This window comes from Cucurbita moschata, unplaced genomic scaffold (assembly GCF_002738365.1).
Source record: "Cucurbita moschata cultivar Rifu unplaced genomic scaffold, Cmos_1.0 Cmo_Scf00013, whole genome shotgun sequence".
In the NCBI taxonomy this organism is placed as follows: Eukaryota; Viridiplantae; Streptophyta; class Magnoliopsida; order Cucurbitales; family Cucurbitaceae; genus Cucurbita; species Cucurbita moschata.
The window spans coordinates 946,303-971,279 of record NW_019268529.1 but is presented as its reverse complement, the minus strand read 5'-3'; the positions used below and the strand labels follow the sequence as shown (position 1 = coordinate 971,279).

Genomic DNA, 24,977 nt, shown 5'->3' with positions numbered 1-24,977 from the left:
TTTATGCTTTGGTTAACTAACATCAATTTGGGTTCAACCTCAATAGAGTTCGATTTCTCCCGCCACCTTCAGTGTATACGAGAATCCATCATACAACTCGTCTATCATGCTAGGAGAGCTTAAATAACCTTTGAACATACCCGAAACAATAAGGAAAACTCATGAACATACTAAAATTAAAGGAAAACCAATTTGGAATATAGTGAACTAGGCCAAATTGGATAGAAAACTAGAAAAAGAAACCCAAACCAAATCTAAACCAATATTCGTAAACTAGTCTTGGATTGGATTGAACTGCACTGAATTGCATTGACCCTAATGATTTTGAAACAAACCAGACTTGAACTGGATTGAACCAGGATGAACTAGGGTTGGTTGGGCCACATTGACCAAGCTAAATTACATTTATCAATATTAGACTACGTTAACGGATCTAACTTGACTACACTACTCTTTTTATCCTTCGAGCTATCGCAACTTCAAGTGTTTCTTTACGATTTTAAAGGAGAACAGTAGCGACAACAGGTTCCTCAACTCTCATGAAAGTGAGACAGCGAGGAGTCTCACAACTACAAAGGAAAAACCGTGAAGAATCACCATGTTGAGCTAAAATTGCCCAATGAGCTAAAGAACATGTCAAACTCAGCTCGAAAATTGGTCAAAACAACTTTTTGACTTTTATTTCTTTTAATTAACGTTACATAAACATTGAACTTGCATATCATTTAAAATATTAAATTAATTTTCAAACACACCTCTTTCAACCAACTTGTTATGATGGGAAATTTATTTTCTTTTTCAAAAAATTAAAGATATATACTTTATTATAAATATAAAGTAACATATAATTCATAATACATTAGAAAATGAAATAATTCAACATTTCTATCTTATCTTTAAGGAAAAAAAAAAAACATACGATCTTATCTGGAAAATGTGATTGGGTGGGGACCACTGATAATTGAAATGTGGAAATTTAAATAAAAATAAAAACAAAACAAAATAGATTTGATATGAGGACCATCCTAGGTGGCTGATAATGGAGCCATCCACGCATCAGTACCTGCCAAAGTGTTTGCTGACCTGGCAGAAAAAAAGTCAAATATTGATGACGTGTTCACTGTCACAAAAACTACGTCGTTTCGTGGTGCCATGTCACCTGATATAGCCGCCACAGCTTGATGAAGGTTCTTTTTTCCTTTCATTAATTATTAATTTTTAAAATTTCAAATTTAATTTTCATCCTGAAAATTTTAAATTTTAATTTTATGAGCCAAAATAATATTTATTCCATACAAAATTCAATGTTTTTTAAAATTCATAAATTAAATAAATATAAAATTTAAAGTTTATAGACTTAATCCTTAAATCAACTATAGCCGGTCTTCGCGTATTTAATAATTAATTTGTTTAGTTTTATTACAATTTAGCTTTAATTTTATATAAACTAAATTATTGATTAGAAATTAAAAGTTCGAATATATCCTATTCACTCGTGTTACCTACCAAATCGTTAAGATTTTAAATTATAATCCTTACATTTTTAATAAAAAATACATGTTTTTTTTTGTTAAAAAAAATTAAATTATAAAATTAATAAAGTTAAATATTAGTTTATAAAATTTTAAATATTTAAAATTAGTTAACAATTTGTATTATTCGAACAAATTAAAGTGGGGCCCACCCTCGAGGTCTCATTCACTGGATGTGTGAGTTCCGTTGCCGTTTCATCCCCGTCTTCATCCAATACCTCTCTTGTTTGTATATTATGATGACCCGCAGAAATGGAATAAACTACGCATTTTGAACGATTCCCACTTTTTTATTTCATTCTTTATATTCTTTTTCTTCTTCCCATTTCCGTTTCCAAATTCTCCATCTCTGTTTTCGCCGTTCCTTCTTGGTTCTCTCTCATTTCTCACTTGAAAATGCTTTCATCCAAACATGGCCGATGAGTTCTTCAAGTTCTTTAGTGTTTTTCCAGATTTCTGAAACGACCCAATAATCATTAACCAATTTACTCATCTGGGTTCTCTTTAATTTCTTAATTTGATCTTCATTTTGCGTTTTAATTTCATTTTCCCCAATTTCCAAACAGAGCTCACCGAAGAACAGAGTGTTGGTGGGTTTTATACATACAGAACTGGAACGGTCGAGCACGGCGGTGGAGATGGGATGGATTATGCTTAGGATTGACTATTCAAGGCTCTTTTGGGTTTTATTCCGTCACTTTTCAAACGAAAATCACGACGGGAAGGCGCGCATTTAGTTTATCCCCCTCCTCCTCCGCCGCCACGGCGGCCGCCGATTTGATTCTTATTGTTTTCTCGTTCCCCTGTTTTTCTGTTCTTATCTCTCTATTAAGCCCTTGATTTGTTCGTCAATCATGTTCAAGAATTCCAAATCGGAATATGGGTATGTTGAGACCGATCCGACTAGTCGTTACGGCCGTGTAAGTCCTTTCCCCCTCTTATTGACTTGTTTTTAATTAATACTTTCTGTGACGTTGTTTGTTTAATCGTTTAATCGTTTAATGACATGTGGGGTTGTTCTTTATATGTTCAACTTGCTGGTGCTGCCCTTTTGGTTTTGGTGATTAATTTATAGCTTCTCTGTTGGCTTTTGAGTTTTGAATATTTTAAGGTTCTTGATGATGATTGATTGAGCTGCTTTCTTTTTGTGTTGTTTTTTTTTTAAAAGTGATTAAGAAAGCTTAGTGGGTTTTAGCTTGAATTAAGAACAACTTATGAATTGATTTGAATGATTGAATGAAAATTTGCAGCAAGAATGGCACTATTGGTTGAGTTCTTTGCTAATATTTACATGAACTTGTATTATAGTTTGAAGAAGTGTTGGGAAAAGGGGCCATGAAGACAGTGTATAAAGCCATTGATGAGTTTCTAGGAATAGAGGTGGCGTGGAGTCGGGTGAAACTCAACGAGGTTCTCCGATCACCGGAGGATTTGCAGCGGTTGTATTCCGAGGTTCACTTACTTAGCACGCTTAAGCATGAATCCATCATGCAGTTCTACACTTCATGGATTGATGTTGATCACAAAACCTTCAACTTTATTACCGAACTCTTTACTTCTGGAACGCTTAGAGAGTGAGTTTCGATCGATATTTGTAGGATAGTTGACGTTTTAGTTTGATATGATGGTGATTAACAATCTTCATTCTTATGCAGATATGGGAAGAGATATAGCCAAGTTGATATTAGAGCTATTAAGAGCTGGGCGCGCCAGATCCTGTTGGGGCTCGTTTATTTGCACGAGCACGATCCGCCGATAATACACCGAGATTTGAAGTGTGACAATATCTTTGTCAATGGCCATCTTGGGCAAGTCAAGATTGGTGACTTGGGGCTTGCTGCTATACTCCATGGTTCCAAATCTGCTCATAGTGTTATAGGTTCGGATATTTGTGTTATTCTTATAAGGGTGTGAAAATCTCTCCCTAGTAGATGCGTTTTAAAACCGTGAGACTGATGACGATACGTAATAGGCCAAAGCGGACTGTTAGCGGTGGGCTTAGACTATTACAAATAGTATTAGAGTCAGACACTGGACGGTGTGCTAGCGAGGACGCTGGGCCCTCAAGAGAGGTGGATTGTGAGATCCCACATCGGTTGGAGAGGGGAACGAAGCATCCTTATAAGGGTGTGAAAACTTCTCCCTAATAGACACGTTTTAAAATCACGAGGCTGATAGCGATACGTAACGGGCCAAAGCGGACAATATCTGCTAGTCGTGGGTTTAGTCTGCTGAATCCTAATCTAGCTTTTGTGTTTCTTTTGCAGGCACGCCAGAGTTTATGGCACCTGAATTATACGAGGAGGATTACAATGAGCTCGTAGATGTCTACTCATTTGGCATGTGTGTTCTAGAGATGCTCACTGCTGAGTATCCATATAGCGAGTGTTCTAATCCCGCACAGATCTACAAGAAAGTCACGTCGGTAAGGGAACACGGGTCGAGAGTCGATGTCGGTGTCGTTAATGAACAAATACCCGACATTTACACTTCATTTTCTTTATGCAGGGGAAGCTGCCAGCAGCATTGTACAAGATTCAAGACGTCGAGGCGCAGAGATTCATCAAGAAATGCTTGGTACCGGTATCGATGAGGGCGTCTGCTAAGGAGCTGTTGGCTGATCCTTTTCTCATGGTTGATGGAGATAGACCTTCATCAAAAGAGAGGAAGCAAACCCAGAAGCCATTTTTGAATGCTAAAGAGATGGAGAAATTGCACTTGGGTGACGGTTTAAGCAGGACGAAGATGACGATCACGGGGAAGCTGAACCACGAAGACGATACCCTCTTTCTCAGAGTTCAAACTGCAGATAAAGATGGTAACTTTTCGGATCTTCCGAGTCGGAGTATGTTTATCTTTTACGGTCATAGCCTGATGCAAACAACATGTTTGCAGGCTCGCTTAGGAACATATATTTCCCATTCGACATAGTGAACGACACGGCATTGGACGTGGCGATCGAGATGGTGAAAGAGTTAGAGATCTCTGATTGGGAGCCTTTTGAAATAGCAGACATGATAGAAGGAGAGATATCAGCTCTGGTTCCAAACTGGAATAGAAGTGAGTTGTCCAACCATAGTCTCAGCTTCAGCTATGCAGAAGACAACGACGACGACGTTTTGTGTCATCGTAATTTCCGCTCTAACTCCTCGTCGTCCCAAGCTACATTGTTAGGCTTCATCGGCTCCCCGAGCAAAAACCGAAACATACCAAATGGTTTTAGTTGGTTCCCAGGTACAGGATTACAAACGATTAGCTCAACATGAAACTCGTGCTCGTGCGTAGTTTAGCTTTACATAATCGAAACTATTTGCAGATGACACCCTTGATGATAGCAGTTCACAATGCTCGTCGACATCGGGAACGTACTCCAACTTCAATTACATCAGCAACGACGAGTACGAAACCAGTTCGGTTCGAACAGATCAACATAAGATTCACAGCTCCTCGAGATTTTGTCCCGTTGAGAACCGGAAAAACAAGGATTTCTTGGGTGGAGTTTTGTACAAGCCGAGCCAATGTGCAGTCGGGGCGTCCCAAGGAGCAGCATCGAGTCGTAAAGACAAGAGGGGAGGAACGGATGGGCGTAGATTAACAAGAAACAGGTCACTAGTTGATGTACACAGCCAATTGTTGCATCTTTCGTTGGTCGAGGAAGTGAATAGAAGACGGTTATTCAAGACGGTCGGAGCGGTTGAAAGCATCGGTTTTCAAGCGCCTTGTGAGGTTTCTTCGAGCAGCAAAAGGGTGTCGAGTAGGCAAGCGATCGGGAACCGAAGTAGCGATGTAACGAGAACGAGAAGAAATGGTGATACTAGGCAAGATGTTTGGAAGAGAACATGAAAAACATGAGGTAAATGTAAATAGTGGAAGCTTTTGGGGGAAGGTTGAAGGTTGAGTTATTTGAGTGAGTGAGATTGTGAAACATAAATGGTCGTGTTTTTTGTATGTAAAGTGTGTGCTTGTTTTACAACATCAAAGTACTTACCTCCTTCAATAAACAATAAATATAATATTTCTTCCTTTTTTTTCCTAGGAATTATTATTATTTTTAGTTAACCCATGGATTAAATTTAAATATTTAAAAAATATAAGGACTAAAATGAAATAAAATGACATTTTATTTATCACGGTACGATTCCTATTCAAGATCACTACAAATCCTTCTTGGGTGACCGTAGGACAAATGACAGACCGCACCCTGGGAAAAACTCTGATTCCATATGCTAAATGATAAGGAATCACTGTGAGAGAATTAAGATTCGGATTACCCAGATAAGAACACTTGATTGAGATTCGAATCACTACATAAGCAAGGTCAATATCTCAAATCACTACATAAGCAAGGTCAATCATGTCGTTTAAATGGTTCTAAACATTTGATTGAGATTCGAATCACTACATGAGCAAGGTCAATCATGTCAAGTTTAAATGATTCTAAACATGCAATCTAAACTACATAAAATTGCGAAGAAGTTTGAATGATTCTAAACCTGTAATCTAAACTACATAAAATTGCAAAGAAACTCAGTTATTGGCTTAACATTGCACAGACATTTCAAGAGTTGTAACCTTTCTATTTTATGACCATAATTAACCACTACCTAAATATACATGGAAGAAACACTTATCTCTAAATTACTATCTACCCAAAAGCAGTAACCATTTAAAAATAAATGAAACTTAATTCTTCTCTACGTCGCATGAATTGCAACATCTTATAATTATCTAAACAACATTTTCTTCACATCTTTCTTAAAGTTTATGTTGCACGATTAATGCCTTGGTTTATATCAATGGTACTGCCCAGATTGTGGCCAATATTTTTAACCGCACGCAAGCCAAGCTTAGAGCACGTGAAACTCATCACGACCTCGTAAGGACGTTAAGACCATAGCATATTCACAATTCCTTGTGTTTCTCCTTCATTCATCATCGTAAATCATGATAACTTCAACAACTTGCATGCCATTAGTATATTTAACTCCGTGCATAGATTTATATTATAAAGTCCAATATTTGTTACAATTTTATATCGTTCACGCTTTATCTCTATTATTATAATCGAGGTAGGTACATAATATTTAATTGAGTAAAGTATTATTTAAGAGTTGTAATGAACAAACATTAGGTAAATCAGACAAGAAAGAGAGAGCTTAAAGTTTAATGGAATGGCACTTTCCTTGACTTGCAACGACGTGAACCGCACAAACCCTTCTATTACAAAAGTTGGCTAACAAACAACCCATCTTCATTACCCATTCCTTCACCCACACTCTTCACCCAAATCATTCCAAAATGAAAGTGGAAGCTGCTCTAGTTTCCTTCAAATCCAAGCTTTCAAAACCATGCAAGAAACTCCTCCATGTCTTCAAATTCCGGGTCAGGAAGCCCTTGTCGATAAGATCGCTTTGGCCTCGTCCTTGCGCATCCAAGCCCCGGAAGCGTTGGTCGTGGCTCTGGTGGCTACGACGAGGAGTAGGGAAGATGGAGCGAGTGAGAGAGTTGAGGGGCGGAAGGTGTTTGGATGGATCTCAAGAGAAGCTTCTGTTCCCGTCCCCATTGAGAGGGAGGAAGGTCGGGGAGACGACGAGGGGTTCGAGCTCGGCCGAGGAGGTGGAAGATGCTTGTAGGAGCTTTGAGAATTATCTTGTGGAGATGATCATTGAAGAAGGGAAAGTAAGGGACTTGATGGATGTTGAAGAGCTTTTGTATTGTTGGAGGAATTTGAAGTGTCCTGTTTTTGTTGATTTGGTTTGTAGATTCTATGGAGAGCTTTGCAAGGATTTGTTTTCTCCTGATAATGAAGCTTTTACTCCAAATTTGCACCCAATTAAACCATAAAATTTGTGTTTTTGTTCGTCTAGTTCGTAAATTTGGTTCATTCAGATTCGAAGTTAGATCGAGAAATAACAATGTAACAGTGGTGGTGTTTTACTTCTTTGGCTTGTCGATATTTTCGAATTGATCTTTGATTGAAGTCTCCAAGTGTTGTACACGGTAAATGTCAAAGATTTCCGTATTCAACGTTTTTATCATTTTTAAATTTTTAGAGTTTTTCTTGCTTTATTTTTATTTTTTTTCCGACCAAAATTGATTAAATTAATTTTGTGTCAAATGGGCAAATGGGATTTTAGGGTTTAGCCAATTTTATCTTTAATTTAATTTATTCCTATAATTCGAAAAGAAATTATAATTTAATTAGTATGCTTAAAAGCTATTTTTAGGCTTTAATAAAATTTTATAAATAATTTTAGGAATATTTTTAGAATTTTATTGAATGATCCGAACTAATTTTAATATTTTAAATTATCCCCACCAAAAATTTAAATTAAAAAAAAAAAAAAGAAAAATAAAAATAAATAAAAATAAAAATATCCATGAAATTAGTATTTTTTTCTAAAAAAAATACCTTTTGAATTTTAGAAAATTCATTAATACCTTAACTTCGTTAGAAAAATAGCATCAATATTTTTTACCTTTATAAAAAAGTTCTTTTTTTTTAACTTCTACCGACAAGTTATAAATTATCTCCAAAATTTTTAATGTTATTTTATAAACAGTAAATTTAAATATATTTTTAAATTAAGAGTATTAATGATATTTTTTAAATAATTTTAAAAATTAAAGGTATTTTTATTAATTTAGGTAAATAGTTAGTATGGTATTTTAGTAATTATCGGACGAAGGCATTGTATAAAATAAGGGTTGGGGAACGACGACCCAAGGGTTTTGGTGTCGTCCATCGGTACTGAAACACTCGAGGATGGGAAGAGAGGGAGCGAATGGCGGTGACGGAGGTTAGGGTTACGGCGATGGAAGAGAGAAAGGGAGTTGCCATGGAAATGCTCTTGAAGCGGCAATTGAACATGTGGATTGCAAAAAACCTGAGGGGATCCTGATGGTATATTACGATAGTAATTACATAGTTTTCAATCTGAATCTTAAACGATTGCTGCTCGGATTTCTGTTCTTCCTCTCTCTTTTCCTCGCCGTCTCTTCTCTGCTGCTTTGCTCATTCGCTTCCTCCGGAGCCTTGTGATGATGTTTTTCTGAAGGTTTCTCTCCGTCCTCTCCTTAATCCTTTTGGTATGTGATTTTGTATTCGTGATCGATTATCGGCTCGCTTTGGAATTATGTGTGTTTGTGCTTTTAACCGACATTTTCTAGGTCATGTTTGGTTCCTTAGAAGAGTGCGAATCACAAACTGTAGGAAACTAGTATGACGTTTGTTTTTTAAGAACTATAGTATCAATGAGTTGAGTTACGGATGGTCGGAAGTTTCTCATGAATGTGTTGTCATGCAGGTGAAGATATTGAAGTCAAATTTGATGTTTTCGTGTCATTTTTTAACTTACGAAGTTGAAGGGTCTACAGTTTACTGGAGTTTATTTTTTCTGATGCTGATCTTATGGAATTTTCTAAAATTTTAGAGATTAGAATGCGATAGTTTTACCAATTGTTGGTCTACACTTTTCATTATATCATGGTTGAAAAATATGACAATTACTATATATATATATATATTTTTTTTTTCCTAGAAGAGGAACCAATAATTTTGTTGAAGTATTAGCAAGCATGGTGACATTGCTACTATATGTTTGGATCATTTGGTCTTGAAACTTGATTCAAATTGTAAGAGTAACCTACATTTGAGGCCAGTGCGAAGCCTCTGGCCAACTGTGGCGGTACAATTTCATGCCAGGTATAGAAAAAGGGGTTAACTTACAAAGGTGTAGTGACTCATAAAACCATTTTTGGAACTCTTTCATGCCTTTTTTGCTTGTCCACCACGCATGAAGGAGAAAGAGTCGTATTTGAGCTTATTTGGCACAATTTTGTGCTGAATTTTCTATTGCCTTGCCATAGTTATGGTAGGACTAAATTTATTGGACTTTAGTGTCCTCTCTGTTACAAACTGGATTTCTTTTTCTTGTTATCTTTGTTATGTAATTCTATGCCCTCTGACCAATGCTCGTTTATTGGGCTTTATTGTCCTCCGCAATATTTCCATGTAATTGGAGATGGATAATCAAATGGATTATGGAATTGTGCTGGTTAGCTTGAGAACAAAAAATTTAAGCTGGTTACAATTAGGCAACTTCAACTATCTTTGTGAAAAACAGAGAAACCCCTCCGAACTCTAGCTTCACTTAGTAGATTGACTTGGTTGATACCATGGTCAACGGCGATAAGACTTTGTTTTAGAAACTTCAGCAACTAATTTTATACATTTTTGTACTGTAGGTTGCATTTCTTATGCACAATACACTTGCCCTTAGCCAACAGGTTTAGAAAGGTATGAGGTTGCTTTTTTTTTTGTGAAAATGGACATCTAGCGAAATGTTAGGTTTGGGGCTCATACAGGAGGAAACTGTGATCATAAATTTAGGTTATTCATTCCATCGTGTGTAAATTTTCATTTTCATTTTCATTTATACTGAAATATATTTAGGTATTCTTGTTTACATGCTGCATCGTGGCCCTTTCTTTTTGTATTTGTTGATATTTAGTGCAGGTAATCAGATTGTGAGTGGGTAAAAAATGCAAGTTTATCATTCATATCTGATACATCCAATTTATTGGTAGATTACTTTACTTGTGCCTTGGTTCTTTTCTTTAGCTCGAATACAGTGTTACTAGTCTACCGGAAAACTGTAAATCCCTAAATCCCTATTTTGTTTTTGTTCTTTAAACAAGAAAAGAATCAATGATCTCAAAAGAAACACGTCAAGACATCATATTAAATTTTTATTATTTCAGTTGTTGTTCCCTTCATCTCATTATAACTTGACATTAACAATTGCCTTTGTTGACCATATCCCACACAGACCGGATTTCACAATGATTTGCTTGCACGTATCCTGAGGCAACACAAGAGGAGAAGATGCTTGAAGGAAAGGAAACACAATTGTTTGTAAGCCTATACCATGGAAATAAAGATCGTGCTAAACAAATTTTTCCTTGACCAGAATATTGTAATTTTCATGCAGGTGTTGTAAATGTGTATGAACTGTAATGTGAATTGCTTTAATTATATGTTTAAATCAATCTCGTGTTTTACTTAGTTCATGGGAGGGTAAGGTTCTATTATTTTACCCCATTAGATTAGCATGTAAATATCTCCTAATTGCTCAACCTAGCCAGCCTATATTTATGGCTTGGGTTCCCCGGTGCTAATTTGTTTCTTCTTTTAATTCATTAAACGACCCCCTGTCTGTTGACCTCGACCCATCTTGATATTGAAATGAGATAAAGGAGCCCATTATTTCTTGGAAGAATCGGTAGTTGTGGGAGATTATGGGCCCCTATTCTGGTGAGCTTTGAGTCTTTAGCATTGAGGCATAAGTTACAACATCACTTTCTCTCCCTTTCAAACCCAAACCCAAAGGGGGCCCTAAAATTTCAACCTATTCCTTCTGTAGGGTTTTAAATAAAGGTTGTTCTAACATATATTATTTCAATCACGTTTATTCATAAGATAGAAACGAGAAGTTCGTGGTGAGAAAACAAAACAAGGGATTAAAAATCCTCCTAGTTCTTATTTGATTCCAAAACATGGGCCAAGTATATCTCCACAAGTTAGAAAGTTTGTTCATTCAATTCTCTCTTTATTGGATATTTTGTGTTTCCTTCTTTTCGTATTTTGTTCTCTTGTGCTTTTCGTTTAAATTTTCTTTTTGTCGTTATTGCAGCTGCGGTGGTCGTGCAATATGAAGAGCAGTGAAACTAAATGATTGGCCTGCGCCTTCCGATGAGTATGAATTATTGGTGCGTTAAAGTAATGGAAGAATATTAAGTGTGAGTGGAAAGCCAGCTTTACAAAGATGACCTCTGAGCTGCCTGATGCATGCACCCTTCGCACCATTATCGGGATACAGATACGTTTCATCACCTGGACCTTCGTCTAATTATTTCTCTTACTCATTATGTAATAATACTTGTGTGTTGTGATCTTAGTTAAGGATATTTGACTTAAATCACTGAAGCTATGTTCAGATTGATGCTTAATTTTCACCAGTTTTTGACAACTGCGTAATTCCTCATACAGGTATAGATGAACACCATTTGAATTGAATTCATTTTTCCTTATATTTTTTAAGTTCTTATGGCTACTAAGTCAACTCATTACTGTTAGGTTGGTGCTTAATTTTGATTTGATATTTATAGTTTTATATTTTCACACTTTGTTGAACATTATTGTGAAGGTTGGTGGTGCTTACTTGGAATGGTCTGTTTTAAAGATGATCCTTCCTTTTCTAAATGGATCTACGTAACATTGGGGGAAAATTGATAGAGAAATTTGCAGAAGGATGATTTGATTGGCCCTGTTGTTTGGGTGAAATTTTTTACGGTAAAGCAAGGTACCCTCTTCGAACTCGAGACTTTTGTAATGAGTTCAAGTTAGGTACTATTCTTCGGGCTCCGATCTGATAACGTATGCTTAAAGCCTTTGGCCTTGTTTTATGAAAAGATTTTAGAAAATGGTGGCAGAGATATCTTTGAAAGAGATATCTTTGAAAGCAAGATTGAAAGAAACATTATCTTGTGGATTCAAAAGGCTAGAAACATTATCTTGTTATATAGGCTAGGAACCAAGAAAGACAATACAATGACTTAGATAACATTTAGCATCTCCCGTCTACCAAGCATATGCATGATTTTGTAGAAACATCATACTCCTAGAAAATATAACAAGAAAACATAAAGCAATAAAGTAATACAATACAAGAGTTTTGGTATGCAATGGGCACGCCTAATTCTCGGAAACCACTTAATTTAAAGTGTTAAAAGTAAAGCATGGAATTAGAGAGATATTTAGCACTAATAACTATTGTTGTGGGTATTACAGAAGTTTATGATAATTTGGATTATTAGGAAGGTTTAATGATGAGGCACATAAATGGTGGGTGAGAATTGAGATAAATAGAATATATAGGAATTGGGTTTGGTTTTCAAATCATATTAATTATTAATTATTAAGCGTGATATTTGTGTAGGCTCTCTAATATATAATAAAAAAGTACATGGGGCTGTGATTCGGTGAATATTCCGTGACATCATTTATTTATTTATTTTATTTTATTTATTGAATTAATTACTTATTTTAATTGTCAGATTTGAACTTGTACTCTGTTTTGATATCTTTACGTAATTTCCAGGAATCATCTTCGGACACGTGGTTATTTGAAGCTTACAGGAAAGGTCCCTTCTGCCCTTCCATTTTCTGGTTGTATATAATTTTAAGAAAAAGAAAATCATTTTTACTCCTTACTATAAATTTTTAATTTCACTAATTCGCAGTAATAAAAGATAATGGGATTTAAATATATATATATTTTTTATAAACTCACTAATTTTAATAGAATTAAATTAGAAAAGGATTAGAAACAGGGTTTAGGGTTGATTATATATAAAGTAAAAAACAAATAGTTTTTGACATATCATTAAAAGCAATAATATGAATGAGCATGTGAAAATTGAATGTCTGGGTGTATGCGCGTCGAGCTTACTGTGCTGCCTGCGCGTGCTCTTATCCAATCACTTTTTTTTAAAAAAAAATAAAAGAAAAGTAGAATCCAATTCCATATTTTAGAAATTTCCTTTTTTATTTCCTCCCATTAAAATATTCTAAGTTTTAATTTTAATTTATGGTTAAATAGCTCACTATTTAAAAATATTGTAAGTTTAACAAATGTACATAAATCTTAGTATTAACACCATATACTTTTATTAAAAAGGTTTATGAAAATTTAGAGTATTTTCTAACATGGTATTGTGAAGTATTTATTTTAATTATTTTTTTTTTAAGTTTAAGGATATTTTTGAGATAGACAAACTTAAAATTTGCGGTAAGATTAGTTCAAGATCATGGAATGGGATCTTTTTCTATCATGATACTTCGAACTTGGAACAAACATGAAGAAGTTAGTTCTACATATGAAAATTTAAGAATATTTTTTATCCAAAATGAAAAATTGAAAGAAAATTTTATTAATTTAGTCTAATTTATTTTACCAACTAATCATTTTAACTTAACTTTCAAAAGTACAAGGTATTGTATAACTTTTTTTTTTAAATTAAGAGAGCTAAAAAAACTTGGAAAATTTTAAGAATATTTTTTTTTATTGTTTTGAAAGATATTTATAAAATAAAATATTAATAATTTTTAAGATATCATCTAAATTTTAGTTCTCTTTTTATTTTTAATTATTAGTTTTATTATTTATGAACATATTATCCAATTCAGCCAACTACCAATTACCAAACACATATTCCAAAATTACCCTTCTCTCTCCTCAGAAATAAATAAATAAATAAAATAACTCGGTGGCTGTTTTAGGTTTTTAAAATTGACCGTTCCAAAATCCAGTTGGCAAAACGAAAGCCACAAAACGGGGGTAAAAAAAAAGGACACAGTTTCAAGTATTCACGCGAAAACGACACTTCTTCTCGTCGTTTCGTTTCACGCTCAGTTTCACCAGTCAACGCGTTGAAGTTAGATACCGCGGACGGCGCCGACGTGGCATCACATCATAAACGTGTCAAGTCCCAGCCAATCACAACCTAACAAGTACCCTTAACCCCAAATCTTTATTAAATGTTTTAAATTCAATTGTCAACAAAATTAGTAAAATAAATTTTAAAAAGTCAGAAAAATCGGTAAATTCCCTCTCTCTCTCTCTCTCTTTTTGAAATTTCAAATTTAATTCATAAATTCTTTTTTTTTTAATAAAAAAAATTCATCTAGCAAGCATTTTTTTATTAAAATAATGACACCGAACACTTGTTCTTATTCACTGTTTTATTTTTAATAACAACAATTACAAAGTTGGAGATTCTAATTAATATTTTTTTTTTTGTTGCCTAATAATTTATGTTTAAATTAATCGATTCATAAGAGCTGTCTGGCTATTAAAATACACTTAAAATAGAAAAATCCTATAAAAATCATAAACTTTTAAAAAAATGTTTAATAAATTACAAAAATTTTGTATTTATTAGACTATATTCACGTACTTACTGGATTTGAAATTTATCGCATAAAAATACAATTTTATATCTAATATAAATAAAATTAAAAGATTTATTATATTAATAAATTTATTAAATACAAATTAAAAATCTAACTCGAAAAAGGTTAGGAATTAAGTGAGACATAAATTAATGGAAAGTTAATGGAAAAATTAGGAAGTAAGTTAAAAGTTTTTTTTAACATTAATTAATTTTCTGATTTTAAAAATATGAAATTCCAAATTTGCCCTTCTTTCAGGATTCTTCCAAATCTTGTTCTATAATATAACAATCTCTTCTCCCTCTCTGTTTCTTTTTTATAATCATTTTCAAAATCCTCTTCTCTTCTCTTCTCTACCATTTTGATTCTCTTTCATTTTTCTCTGTAATTTCGATTCGATCTCTGGCCCTTCGCAGCCTGATGCCGGAGATCGAACCCTACTCCGCCGGCAATAATGCCCTGTTTGGCAAGTACGAGCTCGGCAAGCTCCTCGGCTGCGGCGCCTTTGCCAAGGTCTACCATGCCCGCGACCTTCGCTCCGGCCAGAGCGTCGCCGTCAAAGTCATCAATAAGAAGAAGATCTATGGCACAACGCTAATGTCTAACATCAAGAGGGAGATCGATATCATGCGCCGTCTTCGCCATCCACACATCGTCAAACTCCATGAGGTTCTCGCTACCAAATCCAAGATCTACTTTGTTATGGAATTCGTCAAAGGAGGTGAGCTCTTTGCCAAGGTTGCTAAGGGCCGATTCAGCGAGGATTTGAGCAGGAAATTCTTCCAGCAATTGATTTCTGCTGTCGGATTTTGTCACGCGCGTGGGATCTACCACCGCGATCTGAAGCCGGAGAATCTCCTCGTCGACGAGAATGGAAATCTCAAGGTCTCGGACTTCGGACTCAGTGCGTTAACGGACCAGATCCGCTCCGATGGCCTTTTGCACACACTCTGTGGAACTCCGGCGTATGTCGCGCCGGAGATCTTGTCGAAGAAGGGATACGACGGTGCTAAAGTCGATGTGTGGTCCTGTGGTGTGATTCTTTTCGTGTTGAGTGCTGGTTACCTTCCGTTCAATGATCCGAATCTCATGGCCATGTACAAGAAGATTTACAAGGGAGAATATCGGTGCCCTAAATGGATGTCGCCGGACCTCAAGAGATTTCTATCGCGACTTCTCGACACGAATCCTCAAACTAGAATCACCGTCGATGAGATTCTCAGCGATCCGTGGTTCAAAAAAGGACCAATTAAGGAGATCAATTTCTACGATGATTACGAGATGAAATATGAAGAGAAGGACGAATCTGAATCGAAGAATTTGAACGCATTCGACCTTATATCATTCTCATCTGGATTAGATCTCTCCGGTTTGTTCGACAATTCGCACAACACAGAGGCGGACAGTGAGCGATTCGTATCAGCAGAGTCTCCAGAGAAGATCGTGGAGAAAATCGAAGAACTCGCTAGGGCAGAGAATTTGAAGGTGAAGAAACAAAAGGAATTTGGAGTTGAATTGGATGGGCAGAATCGTAATTTATCAATCGGAATCGAAATTTTCCGGTTAACCGACGGATTGGTAGTGGTGGAGGCGAGAAGAAGAAGTGGAGATGCAGAATCGTGTAAGGAATTGTTGAAGAAGAAGCTCAAATGTCACCTCACCGGCAACGAAGCGTCGACGTCAACATCACAACAAGATTCCGGCGACCAAAACCAGTGAGACATGTGGAATTCTTCAGAATCGAACAAAAAAATTAGAGCAGAAAGGGTGATGTTGACGATTGAAGAAGAAGATGCTGTAATGTATTTTCGATTTAAAAAATTGATGAATTTCAAGAACGTTAATAATTATAATGAAAAAAAAATGGAAAAAATAAAAAGAATTAAGAATCTTAATGAAGTAGATAAGAACTGTAATACCCTTTAATCTGCTATTAAAAAGAATTTTAAAAAAAATAAAAGCATCTGCCAGTGGAATTTAAGAATGAATTCCCTGGCACTGCTAAGAACTCAGAAGAATTAGGGTTTTTTTGTTTAGCCGTTTCTATGTATGTAATTATTATGTAAATACCATTTATTTTTGGGGTATATAAAATTCTCACCAATTCAATGCCATTTTTTTTCTTTCATTTTCTACTTCTTTTCTTTCTTTTTCATTTTCATGATTTCGAGCTTGATGATTGGGAAGTTTTCCAGAATTGAAGTTGATGTCGTTTTAGTTGTTGAGATACTTTGGGTCGAAGTTTGGTTTAATAAATTTCTGTCTCGAGTTGTTTTGTCTCATCTCGTTGTCATCTTTTGAGTCGGAAAGTGGCATGCATAGAGACAAGGGCACATGAAATGGAGATGAAAGCATCATATTTGGAGATGTGGCCGAGAAATTTCCTGACCATACCAAGCAAAATCATATATCAACTTCAATTTCGCAAAGTTTAAATCTTAAATTTTATAAATGCTTCATAGCTATCATTAGAGTCGAAAAATCATAAGAATGTCGAAGGAAATGTATCATAACTACTCTTACCTCATAATTTTTCGTCCAATATTTTAAAGTATTTGAAAGAATGTAGTTTTGAAACATTTATAAAAGGATAAGTAGCGGGTATTTTATATAATACATAATTTAACCAAAAATATAAAAAGATTTATGAAATGAAAAAAAAAATAATGGTGACAGATTGACAAGTGGGAAGAAGAATATGGTTTGTGAGGCTGGAAATGTTCAAATAGGAAATTAGTTAAATGATTAAAGGGGCCCCATGCTAAGCTGTAATGTTATGAACAATTCATTTTTCTTAATGGCCTTAAAGATTCCCACACCATTATTGCTAATAATACCGTCAGCAACTTCAATTTCAATCTTTCGTTAAGAAAATCGATAACCATTAGCAATTTTTTCTCACGAACATAGACCTGTACTTGAGAGATAGTTATCCATATATTGATAGCGTATGTATTTCCCGAAAAGTGATGCAAAACATATAAAACATGACATTGTTACCATTATTAGCCATGAATTCTAATGTAAGGTCACCTAATTGACACTCAAGCGATCATACATGAGATCTTGACCTCATACGCCTCTACCAACTTAACTATATCCGGGTGTCAAATGGGTTAAAAAAGTATGCCGAAAAGTTACACAAACCAAACCTTTCAATTCAAGTGCAGAGCCACCAAGAACATAGCAGTGCTGTAAAGTTATATTTATGAATGACTTTGAAGAATGACATTTGGAGATAGGCGTTACCAATGAAATCTAAATCCCACATGATGACTTGCAAACGTGTCTCTTCTTTTTTGCCAAACTCACCAACCTTCACTTTTGTTCCTTCCAGCCAAACCCGATGCCATAACACAGCCGCGTGACCCAGAACTGTCATGAAAGCAACAGCAGTTCAAAAGCATTTGGACAATGAAGTTTATATCTCATCAGACAAATATCTTATGCTCTACCAGAGGTCTGTCGAGTTTAAAGTTTATAGGTATCACTTACATGGAAGCAGACTTTAGAAACTCCAGCTGCTTCCGAGCTTGTATTACTCATTTGAGGCTCCTCTCCTTGATCAATCAGGCAGGATTTCATAGCCTGGCCAATGACAAGATACAGATTCTATATGTATGGATTGTTACAGATGAAGTTCGATGTACAAAACGTAATTCGGGTACTTCTTGTGAATATGTGAAAGATATAAGAAGCTGATAATAGATTTTGCAATTTTGTTGTGCAAGTGTTTATCAGAATGTAGTGTAGCTTTAGTAGATGAACAAATGTACAGAAAAGTATGTTACTAGTACAAGTTGGGGAAGATCGACATTAAGGTCCTGGCAAATCCAGGTTTTATGATTGTTCTTCGAGCTGCTACTGCTGTTGTGACACACCCTCTTGGTCCAGATATGGATCCCGATCCTGCAGTTCGAGAGGCTGATGCGGAGGCGGAGGCTGAGGCTGTTGTTGCTGCTGCTCCTGCGCCTGCTCGGCTCGCCATACCCATACAATATCCTGTAGAGCTGGTCTTATGTCCTCTTTTAATATCTTCTGATACTCCAATGTGTCCCCATTGGATTTTTTCATCTCCACCAAATAAAAGGATGGAGTAATCTCAAATATCTCTGTATCAATGGACAAAGGCCCCTTTTTACCCTCTGTCAGCGCCTCGAACTTCAGTAGGCCTGCTTCCTTCTTCTGCACCCGAAACCTGAGAAGTTTAGCGATATCTTCTAGCTTGGAGAGAATAACAGAGGCCGGTTTTCTACAAGTAAACAATGTTTCTTTCCTCTTTGAGTTGTCTTCAAATAAACTGGATAGATTGAACCCAGCAGAAAGGGAGATGATATCGAAAGCGTTCAACGTCGGAGGTCTATCTGGCTCTTGATTTCCATCTGCTGACACACTACTGCTCTCTGATGTTTCAGAAACAGCTGCTGCATCTTCACTCGCTTTAGCATCACTTCCTGTTTCACTTCTTAACATCTTAAACCTCAATCCTTTTTTGAACCAGGAACTTTGCCTTATCATTGCTATGGAAGTTCTAGTAGCGGGGTTTGGATCAAGCATCCTCATAAGCAGCCGACGTACATCACGAGGGAACCAACTAGGGCATTTATAGTCCGCTTTTCCAATTTTCCTATACATCTCCATTAAATTTGAATCGTGGAATGGTAGATAACCTGCCAATAAGACGAACAAGACTGCTCCACAAGACCAGATATCAGCTTTTGCACCATCATAGCCCTTCCTATTGATGACTTCAGGAGCAACATAAGCTGGAGTACCACAAGTAGTGTGTAGCAACCCATCTTGGCGCTTGGACTCGGCTAAAGCACTTAAACCAAAATCAGACACCTTAAGATTCTCATTTTCATCAAGAAGTAGGTTCTCTGGCTTTATATCACGGTGATATACTCCCCTACTGTGACAAAAATCAACAGCATTGATCAACTGATAAAAGTATTTCCAAGCAACTTCTTCCCTCAGCCTCCCTTTAGCAACCTTGTCAAAGAGCTCACCGCCTTTAGCATATTCCAAGGCGAAGTAGATCTTAGTCTTGGTGGCCATAACCTCATATAGATGTATAATATTAGGATGCCTAACAAGTCGCATAATAGATATTTCACGCTTAATCTGATCTATTAGCGAAGCCTTCGTGATCTTTTCTTTATCAATCACCTTAATGGCCACGCTTTGATTAGTTTCTGTATTTCTCGCATAATATACCTTCGCAAAGGTTCCTTGGCCGAGTAATCTACCTAATTCATATCTTTGAACCACCACAATCTGCTTATTATCCATCCCAATCTATCAAATCCTAAAATTGAAAAGTACAGAACAATATCCTAATATCAACCAGATCAACAATGCAGGAGTTGATAATAAAAAAGATGCTCAACCATCTTCCCATAAATCGAGTACTGATAGAGTACGCGCTCTACGCAATAACTTGCAGGTAATCAGGTGAGGTTTCCTGATTTATGACACTGTTTTCCTCCAATGCAAAACAGGGCAATTCAACTGCATCAAAACAATTATAGATGTTTGAAAAGGATTGTGAAGGATTAGAGTCATTTTTCGGCATTCCCTGGAAAACCAGAGAATTGGAGCACCACTGGTTTCTCTTTAATCGAAATCAACCACCACCGCCCACCCTTCAGCCAAAAGCGAGATACTCAGCAAGAGATCCCTGACGGCAAAGGGAAGTTTGGAACCATTCATATTAATGAACTTTCAATTCAGAAAAAAAAAAAAAAAAATCACAAAACTATCGATATCGAACGTCTTAATACTCAAAACTAAGCTCACAAACGCATATACAATCAGAATCACATCCACAACCGCAACAAGAATTTAGAATCAATTATCAATCTGTAAAGCTATTAGAATCCTCCAAACATTTCAATCTACCGCTTCCCTGTTTCTGCTTCATTTTTTAATCTTCCCACTCAAATTAAGCCTCTCCATAACCAAAGAACTCGAAAGCATCTTTCTCATAGTTAGTGCAATAGATTGAAGCAAATACAACAAAAACCAGAATATTCTCAGAAAAGAAGCAACGCCTCTCTCCTCTCTCTCTCTATCTATCTTCGCAATAAAATTCTAACGCAGTAGTAAACTGAAGAAAATCAAAATCAAAATCAAAGAACACAAAAAGAAAGAATATGAAGCAAATAATCCATAATGATAACCAAATTAGAAGTCCATAAATTCTTAATTCTTGAACCCTTACAAGAAAGTGGAGTAAATCAATTACCGTTTTGGTTAAGCGAAGAGGCGGCTTGTGGTTAAGAGCAGCAAAATCTCGAGATCGAGGATTAATGGAGAGGATTAAGATGGAAGCTTGGTTTAAGCTCATAAATTCGAAATGATTTTTCAATGTAATGCATATGGGAGGGCCGCAGAACTGGGTGCATCATCGAAAACTCGACCAGCCTGCTTTTGGGGCCGGGATCGTGTACGGGCAACTGCACGTTTCTCCAAGTGAAACACCCGTTACATCACACCACCTGTTCAACAGATCCAATGACTCATCTTTAATTTTCTACAAAATAATATTCTTCCAACTTTAATAAAATAAAAAACACCTTTATGGTTATTCAAAATCTAAATCGTTACTATTTTGTTTAAATTATCGAGAATTAGTTAATATGTTATTTGGGTTCGATAAACAGAAGGAGAGACGCGTTATGAGTTTAAGTCGTTTTTTAGGACAACTAGTTACTGAGAAAAGAAAGAAGGTAACGACTTACCCTATTTTCTTATTAAAAACAAAGTCGTCATTGTATGCATGACATGTCTATTATGCGCCGAAATGTTCATTTAAAATATTGTATAAATGATGTCATGGATTTGAACATTCGTCAAATTCATTTCAATTAAAAGTAAACATCAAAGAAATAGCGGAAACAAAACTTAAACATAAATGTAACTATCACAGCTTTAGTTTCGTGGCCTTCGTAGTAATGCTGTCATCCGTACATGGGTGTCTTATCTTTACATGAAAAGAATTAGTACGTGGCTTGAGTATTTAAAAATACTTAGTCAGTAGACCCACGGTTGGGGTTGAAAAATGCAAACACATCAATCGTGATGGGATCTATCTTTTCGTAAAAACATCATATCATGTCCTTGGGCTCTACTTTCCAGTCTAGACATGGCTGGATGTTTGTAGTACTTCCCTACGCATAACTCACACACATGCACATGAACCCACCAAGCGGTCTCGTATATGTATCTCTAGGGCCTGACTCGTCAGGCTAGCACACACTCATAGTATCATATGTTACGAGGGAAAGATCCTACATAATATCATGGCGAACATAGATATCGTAAGGTATATGTTCGTATTAAATGTAACGGAGAAGTATCTCGATGCTTATGTTGTACATAATGCATGAAGTTCCATAACATTAAAACATGGCTTATATTCATGACGATATTCATACCTCAATTCTTTTCCTGGCATAGTGTTTCTATAAGACATACATACTTGATACTTGTCATATTGTTCATGATTTACATACATGCTCTGTGTGGTGCATGGAGGTTCTTGCCTAAAATAATATTAATAACATAAGATAGTTCCACGGCATAACATAATTATATCATAGTGTATCTGACATCATAACATAAACATAACTTAATACACGTCATACAAACATAAAACACGACATGTAGGAGCTACCGAGCATGTTTGGTTCTTGCAGCAAAATAAGTCATCCAACCAAACCAAAGCTGAGAAATAATCAGATGGGTACGAGTTTTGTTTTCTTGTCCGTAAAAATGAGATGGGTAGAAAAATGGAAACTTTTTATGGTCGGTTATCCAATTAAAACGTTTATTCTTATCTACTCAATGCGATAACACCTACTCATCACACACTTTTATTTGTCACACCTAAATAAAACCTTTTAGCTCAGAAATAATTATAAAACCTATGATCTGCCATTTAAAACACTATAAAAAAAAATATAGGGTTCTTTTAAAATTATAAAAACGAATCGAGAGAGACAATCTCTGTGAATGACGTTGGTATAAAGTTAAGTCTCTCCGACATTATATGATGTTACGTCCATCAAAAGCTTAGAGACTTATTAAATTTTTTTAAATAAAAAAGTATAATTAATAATTATTAAACACAAAATTAAAAATTAAAACTATCTTACGAAAGTTTAAGAATTAATATTATCATTTACTATATTTTTTCGGGGATTTGACCACAAAAAAAAAAAAAAAAACGAAGAATTATAGTTTTAACCAATTTGATCGATATCTTCTTCAATGGGTCCCTTAGTGACTTATGAGTATTACCGACACTAAATGTTAACCTAATCGAATAAAAATGAATTACAAGCAATCAAGGGATTTGCTAACCTAACATAGCAAATTTAGCTTTTATATATTTTTACAATTCAACCATATATAATCTAATAAACATTAAAAAAAAAATCAGATTATTTACAAAATGACGTCATTTTTCTATAAATTTGGTAAAAAAAGATTTAAAAAAAACAAGTATCCACACGCCAATTTACCATTATACCCTCCGTCGTTAGAAGACAAGTCACGCGCTGTGCATTGGCCATCACAAGCATCGCTAAACGCCTAAGCCCCTTTTGGACTGTACAAATTTCCATATTTACCCCTAGGATTGTGTTTAATTTTCGATTTCCACCTCCAAAAACCAGAACCCAAAAAACTACTTGGACTGAAATTCTTAGAGCTTAGTCCGATATTTGCATCGCTGATCCTCAACGTTTCTCTTTCTAATGTCGATGGTGAGATCACAAGACGACAATGCCACAACACGAATCTTGAAAACACCGATCACCATCACTTTCCCGGGCAGCCGAGCGAAAGTGCTGATCGGAAGTTCACCGGCGAGCACATCGGATAACAGCTCCGACTTGGCTAGTAGCCGGTCCGCCATCATCGTCAGCGTTAGGTTCATTTTCTCTGTCCCGTCGGCCGATAACCGACCAGACGGAATCGGCGCTTCTGCGACTTCTTCGCCTCTGTAACTCACAACGGCGGTGCCATCGGAGTGTTGGAAGGCTACCTTATTCGGATTCTCGACGGTGAGTAGCACAATCAGAGTCAAATTCAGATCGACGCGGAACCTCGCAGCGTCCAGAGAAATGTTGAGATCGAGCAAAGAAAGTGAATCGACGGTGATGGTGGGCTGCTTGGGCTTGAAAACTGTAAATGCTAAGATGAGGATGAAGATTACGAGCAGGATTAGGGAAAGTAATACGGCTATGCAAATGTTCCGTCGCTTCCGATTGAGAGCGGCCATTTTAGGTCTGGTTTTGGATTCTCTGGTTTTTTAGGGTTCTAATAGGGTGCGATGGAGAGAGAGATTTTGGAAAAGTAGCTGCCGAACGTCATTAATTTGCAGGTTGAAATTTACACACGCAATTAATTTGAAGAAACGTTTTGATATCCGAGTGTGAAGATCATGTTGGTCCACACCATGTTCCCCATGCTCATACCCTTGGATGATGAAATCGTAAACCAAAGTCACGAGAGCTTAAGTTTAAGGTAGATAATATCATATTATTGTGGAGAGCCGTGTTTGTCGGTATCAGAGTCATGTCCTAAACTCGAGGAGAGGTGTTGAGCCTCGATTAAGGAGGAGGCCTACTTTATTCGAGGAGAGGTGTTGGATGATGAAAGTTCTACATCGGCACACTGGACAATATCATACCATAGTGGAGAGTCATGTTCGTCTATACTTAGACGAAATTGGTAATATATATATATATATTTGCAAAAGGATGAAATAATATATAAATGTAATATATAAAGTGACGGGAACAAATCCTTTATACTTCATAAATGATGTCATGAGCTTAATCATGTACGAGAAATATAATAATAAAAAAAATTAACAAAAACAACGTAAAAACCCTAATCTAATCTAAGGGCTACTACACCAAATATAAGTGAAACTAGCCTAACTTTTCTTCCATGATCTTCGTAGCGATGTCGTCATTGATACAAAGGGTGTCTTACATTTACATGAAAAAAAAAAAAAGTAGTAGGCGGCTTGAGTATTTAAAAATACTCAATAAATAGTCTCACTATTGAGTCGGTAAATGCAAACACAAGCAATCATGATAGACTTGTCTTTTCGTAATGTATCGTGACCTTGAACTTTACTTTGTAGTCTAGACAAGGTTGAATGTGTAATACTTCTCTACACACAGCCCATATGTGCTCATATGGACCCCACCAGGCGGGCTGATATACGTAACTTATAGGTCTGGCATAATCATATCATAGCATAACTTAGAATACAACATAACATATATCATAGCATAAACATAACAAAGCACACGTCAAATAATCATAAAACACGACATATGTAGGGGCCATAGGACACCCATCGTTCATACAACAAACAAGTTATCCAACTAAGGCAACAATGAAGCCAC

General features: G+C 36.0%; 5 protein-coding genes and 1 long non-coding RNA gene across 10 annotated transcripts; 4 read left to right on the top strand and 2 right to left on the bottom strand.

Annotated features, from left to right (window-relative positions):
• Positions 1 to 1,806: 1,806 nt before the first annotated feature.
• LOC111451132 (probable serine/threonine-protein kinase WNK4) lies at positions 1,807 to 5,555 on the top strand. 2 transcript variants are annotated; one of them, XM_023091418.1, is made up of 7 exons: positions 1,807 to 2,452; positions 2,841 to 3,106; positions 3,188 to 3,384; positions 3,800 to 3,957; positions 4,041 to 4,350; positions 4,428 to 4,766; positions 4,849 to 5,555. In XM_023091418.1, the coding sequence occupies exons 1-7, from the start codon at positions 2,387 to 2,389 to the stop codon at positions 5,373 to 5,375; spliced, it is 1,863 nt and encodes a 620-aa protein (XP_022947186.1). In that variant the 5' UTR covers positions 1,807 to 2,386; the 3' UTR covers positions 5,376 to 5,555. The 2 variants fall into 2 exon arrangements, with proteins under 2 accessions (XP_022947186.1, XP_022947185.1); XM_023091417.1 differs by having other exon boundaries at positions 3,188 to 3,411.
• A 1,023-nt stretch (positions 5,556 to 6,578) lies between these two features.
• LOC111451529 (transcription repressor OFP17) lies at positions 6,579 to 7,502 on the top strand. Its single transcript, XM_023092001.1, has 2 exons — positions 6,579 to 7,373; positions 7,431 to 7,502. Exons 1-2 carry the CDS (start codon positions 6,831 to 6,833, stop codon positions 7,431 to 7,433), a joined length of 546 nt encoding a protein of 181 aa, XP_022947769.1. The 5' UTR covers positions 6,579 to 6,830; the 3' UTR covers positions 7,434 to 7,502.
• Positions 7,503 to 8,239: 737 nt separating this feature from the next.
• Positions 8,240 to 12,851, top strand: LOC111451802. Of its 3 annotated transcripts, XR_002712030.1 has the most exons (6): positions 8,240 to 8,621; positions 9,074 to 10,117; positions 10,364 to 10,611; positions 11,228 to 11,583; positions 11,741 to 11,940; positions 12,695 to 12,851. It is a non-coding gene; the product is annotated as an uncharacterized LOC111451802 (long non-coding RNA). The 3 variants fall into 3 exon arrangements; XR_002712031.1 differs by lacking the exon at positions 12,695 to 12,851 and having other exon boundaries at positions 10,364 to 10,525; positions 11,741 to 12,012; XR_002712032.1 differs by lacking the exon at positions 12,695 to 12,851 and having other exon boundaries at positions 8,241 to 8,621; positions 10,364 to 10,449; positions 11,741 to 12,012.
• Positions 12,852 to 14,855: 2,004 nt separating this feature from the next.
• On the top strand, positions 14,856 to 16,292 carry LOC111451798 (CBL-interacting serine/threonine-protein kinase 11). Its single transcript, XM_023092357.1, has one exon. The coding sequence runs from the start codon at positions 14,968 to 14,970 to the stop codon at positions 16,264 to 16,266; it is 1,299 nt and encodes a 432-aa protein (XP_022948125.1). The 5' UTR covers positions 14,856 to 14,967; the 3' UTR covers positions 16,267 to 16,292.
• Positions 16,293 to 17,684: 1,392 nt separating this feature from the next.
• Positions 17,685 to 20,935, bottom strand: LOC111451796 (CBL-interacting protein kinase 2-like). Of its 2 annotated transcripts, XR_002712027.1 has the most exons (3): positions 20,795 to 20,935; positions 18,043 to 20,227; positions 17,685 to 17,922 (listed from the first exon to the last, which is right to left on the bottom strand). XR_002712027.1 is itself a non-coding variant. In XM_023092351.1 (2 exons), exon 2 carries the CDS (start codon positions 19,837 to 19,839, stop codon positions 18,409 to 18,411), a length of 1,431 nt encoding a protein of 476 aa, XP_022948119.1. In that variant the 5' UTR covers positions 19,840 to 20,227; positions 20,795 to 20,935; the 3' UTR covers positions 17,685 to 18,408. The 2 variants fall into 2 exon arrangements, 1 of the variants encoding a protein (XP_022948119.1); XM_023092351.1 differs by having other exon boundaries at positions 17,685 to 20,227.
• Positions 20,936 to 23,016: 2,081 nt separating this feature from the next.
• Positions 23,017 to 23,908, bottom strand: LOC111451800. Its single transcript, XM_023092359.1, has one exon. It carries the CDS (start codon positions 23,834 to 23,836, stop codon positions 23,258 to 23,260), a length of 579 nt encoding a protein of 192 aa, XP_022948127.1. The 5' UTR covers positions 23,837 to 23,908; the 3' UTR covers positions 23,017 to 23,257.
• Positions 23,909 to 24,977: the final 1,069 nt, after the last annotated feature.